The sequence below is a fragment of the Pundamilia nyererei genome, unplaced genomic scaffold (assembly GCF_000239375.1).
Source record: "Pundamilia nyererei isolate P.nyererei 1_Seehausen unplaced genomic scaffold, PunNye1.0 scaffold00297, whole genome shotgun sequence".
NCBI classification, from domain to species: domain Eukaryota; kingdom Metazoa; phylum Chordata; class Actinopteri; order Cichliformes; family Cichlidae; genus Pundamilia; species Pundamilia nyererei.
This window is the reverse complement of record NW_005187698.1, coordinates 349,543-354,452: the sequence shown is the minus strand read 5'-3', so window position 1 is coordinate 354,452 and position 4,910 is coordinate 349,543. Positions and strand designations below refer to the sequence as shown.

General features: G+C 44.1%; 1 protein-coding gene across 1 annotated transcript in view; it reads right to left on the bottom strand.

Moving 5' to 3' along the window:
• Positions 1-4,339, bottom strand: part of LOC102208126 (multidrug and toxin extrusion protein 1-like) — a 17,448-nt gene extending 13,109 nt beyond the window's left edge. The window contains exons 1-2 of the mRNA XM_005751049.1: positions 4,264-4,339; positions 4,045-4,153 (exon numbers count right to left, since the gene is read on the bottom strand). Coding sequence (XP_005751106.1) covers positions 4,045-4,153; positions 4,264-4,339 — 185 coding nt within the window. The remainder of the gene's footprint in view (positions 1-4,044; positions 4,154-4,263) is intronic.
• Positions 4,340-4,910: the final 571 nt, after the last annotated feature.

Here is a 4,910-nt window from a genome sequence, read left to right as displayed (position 1 = left end):
AAAAAATGCAAACATGCAAATATTTCAGTTAGCATATTAAATGTTATATGTATCAGCACAAATACCTCATACCAACTGTCAAGCGCAATGGCGGAGGGGTGATGATTTGGGCTTGTTTTCCACAGTACTTGGGCATCTTACAGTTGTTGATTAAACTTGAAGTTTATATACCAAAGTATTCTAGAGTCAAATGTGAGGCCATCTGCCTGACAGCTAAAGGCTGGCCAAAACTGGATCACGCAAAATGACAATGACGATGACAGCATGAAATCTACACCAGAGAGGAGGCTGATAAAGAGAATCCAGGTGATCCAGTCAAAGTCCAAACCTTTATCTGTTTTAAATTTTGTGGCGGACTTTATTCCTGCCAGAGAATTTGCCCACAAAGCTCAATGAAGCAACATTATAGAGTAACATTTCCTCCACAGTGATATGAAAAACCGATAAAGTTACACTGCATAGTGTCCTGTGAAAATGTTTTTTATACATAATATCTGAGAGATTAAAAACCAATCTCGCCTAGCAATATACCACATTATCTCAATATGTGTGTTTACCAATGTAGCTAAAAGTTTAAAATCAAGACTTTGCTATATTTTTGTGTCTGATGCAATCATGAGACCAATGGTCTTTGAGTGGAAGTTGCTGGACAACAGTGTAAGGTTGCATTGACAACCATGCTGACATTTGCCAATTTGTTCATGAATCTGACCTGAATTACAGTTTTTAAACCTTCTCACTATAGGCTCAACATCTGTGAATCACCATGTTCACTATCAGCTAAGGGCAATAATTGAAAAATCAGCTCACCAATAAAAACTGCACTGTAAAAACTATGTGCCTTTTAGTCAAAGGAGAGACATAAAAAGAACTGGGTCTGTGCTTTTCAGAGACAGACTACATTTTGTTTCCCCCCTCACTGAAGTAAATCACTGAGTCACTGCTGCTGTAAAGCGTCGTGCATGCTTGTATCCTGTCAATTTTGCAGCTCATTGCGTAGTATGTTCATGTTCTTTTCTGCCCTAGTAACACCTCTCAGTGAGGCGTTCCTCTCTCCAGCTGTGGCTATGAAAACCTCCCATTGGGTGGTGCTGTTTTGCTCTTGTGAAAATTCAAATGCACAAAATTTCTGGCACCAGCACCAGACTGCTTAACTGAACTTTGAATGGATTTCTTACCATATAATAAATGTAAAAAAAAACGCCCATTTGTTTATTCTTCAGCTGCTTTAAATAACTGAATACAGTTAAAGAACCCTGTAACATACTGTCGAACATACCGTCAAACACTTGGATAGTTTTTGCAGTTTTAACTGTTTTTCTTCACCTTGAATTAGGAGATGTGAATTAGAGGAAAAAGGAATGAAAATTAGCGGAGACCAATGAGAGAGGAAGGGGTGACATCTAATGTAGGTTCTCATTCATTTTCCTGGTTCAGTGATGCAGCAAGGCCCAACGGGTCCACCCACTCACCAAATTGTATTCCTCTGTCTCCCCCATCCACATGCACAGAATCACACACACGTAAATATTCTCCACCAACCAGCGGGGCCGGCGTCCGCCATGACGTCACACTGCAGTTCTTCTCGGGCTCCACTGGATGACAGTGGCAATTCGCCGCTTACACGCGATGAGCCGTCATTCTTAATGGCGACCGCTCAGAGTGTGTGTACGTGAGTCCATTCGTGTATGTGTTTGTGTGCAGTTTGGGTGGGGTTTGTATCGGATGGGTAGTGATGGGGTATTGAGGAGGTGGAGAGGGTTTATTGGAAGGGGGTAGGTGGGTTGATGAAGGTGTAGGAGGCGGGGGGCGGGCCGTAAAAATCGCAAATGAGAGGAAATTGTTTTGAGTCAGAGCAGATTTGGTGGAGGGAGATAAGGGCTGATGACGGTGGCGGTGGTGTGATTAGGATTAGGGTGGGGGGTAGGGGTTTGAAAAGAGTAGAAGGTTGTGGAGGTGGTCGTGGTGGTGTGGGAGGAGGAGGAGGGGGAAGAGGAGGACGGTGGGGTTGGTGGGTGAGAGCATTTGCACGCACGCCCTACGACTGTGTGTGTCTATCTGCGTCTAGGTTGTGAAATTTTTCCTCCTGAGCGTCAGCGAGTAGAATTGGGGGGAAAGATGAGGAGATGGGTGGTTTAGATAATGGCCGCCACGGAGAACGGACGAGGGCAGAGGGTGTCACGCTGAAAGATAGAGTGTGATGGAACAAGAAAGCGTGGACGAGACAAACGTGAACATTCGATAATAGAGAGGTGAAAACCCCCCCAATAAACAAACAAACAAAAAACAATAAACACAGAAAGATAGAGTGGAGAGGGTGTATGGGAAGTAGGGTGGTGGTGGTGGGGGGCTTGGAGGCCTGGATGAGAGGAGAGACATTGAAAGAGTGCCAGAGTGATTTTTGTCATGTTCTCCACCCTCCCTCCCTCCCTCCCTCCCTTCCATTTGTTGGCTATGTTGTGGGTAGCTTTGGCGGCAAGAGCTTTAGGGGCTTTGGAGTGAACAATGACGTAGAGGGACCCGCTGCGTCTGCTCCAGCTGATAATGATGATGCCTAAAAACGATAACGATAATAAGTAGCTTCTAGTGGAACCCTAAAACCGCCGGCACGTGACGCTATACGTCACAGGCTATCACACGCGACGCGCCGGACACGCAGACATGGCTATCTCATGTTGGCAGAGTGTGTGAGGGTGGTCAGAGGGAGCGAGGGAGACACAAAGAGAGACAGAGGTGGAAACAGAGAGAGAGAGGGAGAAAAAAAGGGGCACGAGGAGGGAAAGAGATTAGAGCCTGTCACCTGCATATACTTGACATTCGCGTATGGGACGAACGTGTAGGAGCTGAAATGAAAAAACAAAATGAAAGCATTTATAGCTCCCTCTATTGTATGTGGGCAATCTTGTGTAATTTTGCTTTTATCAGTACAGAGAGAGAAAGAGAAAAAAAACACTCAAAGGCAGCCACTCAGAGAAAGCTGAACCCTACTGGGAAGCATTATTTTGAAACATGGTAAAAGCTGAATGAGATGGTGGGAGGTGTCGGGTGGGTCCGAGGGAGGTGGGGTGTCGGGAGGTGGTAGTGGTGGTAGAGGGGGTTGTCTGACATCACTTTGACCACATTTTCAGTTTAAATCCACACGATGTCAAGCACGTCATTTGAATTTTGGACTTTGCTAAAAATAAAAAAAAGGGAACCCATAATTGAAGCGTGGACTCATCTGACTGAAAAATGACGATACAGATGAAAAGTAATTCAGCCATGACTAAAGCAGAAAAGAAATTTTGCTGTCTGCCTTTTGATGATGTACGAGCCATTGAGTTTCTTTGGTGAGTCATATAGAAATTACTTGAAACAGTCACAGCAATCAAACTGTAAAGTAGGCGCTATAAATACGCTCGGATGTTTTGGGAATTTAAACTCCCGTCAGCTCGGTGAGGACGGACGACAGAGGATGGCGGTGGTATTCTTCAAAAACAAATTACACTCATGACATGTAACTGCGGAGCCTCTCAGGTAATTAGATTAGACTATGCCTTAATCAATTCCATGTCTGACCCGCTGCAACAGGCATCAAAAGACCACATTATAATTCCGCTCTTGATTTAGCAGTGCTGTCTTAACGCAACGGACGAGCCTTCTCAAAATGCCACCAACCCTGATTTTTCTTCCATGACTCATCCAGCCTCTGAAACAATGCGACACCATGCCACACGCTCCCTCATGACACACTGTCCTTTCCGTAGCACCCCTGATGAAGCTGCAAGGTTTGTCCGCAGGGATAAACGCAAACCGACAGCTCCAAAGGGTATCTCAGGGACTTCTCACATGGGGATGGTCAAGAGCAGGAAAACAACCCAAACCTCCCCCAAAACAAAAAGAAAACACAGGAAGTGATAAGAGGTAAACATGTTTTTGCGGACATCTTGCATTAGTCAGTCAAAAACCTCTCACTGAGCCCACATGTGACTATGTGCATGACAGGGTCGGCATTATTGATGACACATTTATAATAGGAAGTGATTCGGTGCTTTGTGGACTCACAGTCTGAAGAGGCTCATTGACTGTGGCGGCTGGTTGACCTTGGTGAGAAGGCAACCTGTTTCTCTCACTTTCAGTTTGAACCTCTGGAGCTTTCTTGTGCGCGCCTTGTCTGAAGGAGGGAAACAGAAGATATTCGTTCTGACGTGAGAGTCGGAGGTGAGAGGCACCTGGCCTCACCCTACGGTGCATTATATCTAATGCACAGAAGTGATGCCTTACTGATGATCTCAAAGTCTTTCAGCTCTTTAGACTCATGGTAAAGTATGAAGTATGTTTTGTTGAAGAGGGGGGGCATTGTCCTTATACTGGCATGGTCCTGATTACCACGAAAAATAGTCTTTGATTCGGGCTGAATCATAGCACATGTGCAACCTTTAAGCTTGAAACCTTCACTTGTACACTCACACCACACCTGTGAAACAAAGAGTAGGGAGGGCAAACACATTCCACTTTTTGCTTGAGTTTTCGACATTATATCCTGTAACATTTTCTTGCCACAAAAAATACAAAAACAAAAAACAGACAGTGGTACGTCTTGAAGTTTCCTGAATGTTACATTTGAAATGCGTCACTAGAATTTAGCAGATGGCAAACAAAATGTGCTCCATAAAAAATAATAATAATATGGAAACTGAAAACGTAATGTGGCCATGCAACATGAAGAGCTCAAAGAAAGGAGATCAGTGACTTGAGAGACGAGCTTTATAGCTCCAACATCATCCATTTCACCCAATAGCTTAAACTTACGTCATAAAAATACATTTCAATTAAACTTAATTGAAACTCTAAGTGTCCAGTGCCTTTTTTAAAAACATTCCCTGCCTTCTAAGACTATCTACGATGCAACTACCATCTGTAGGTTACAA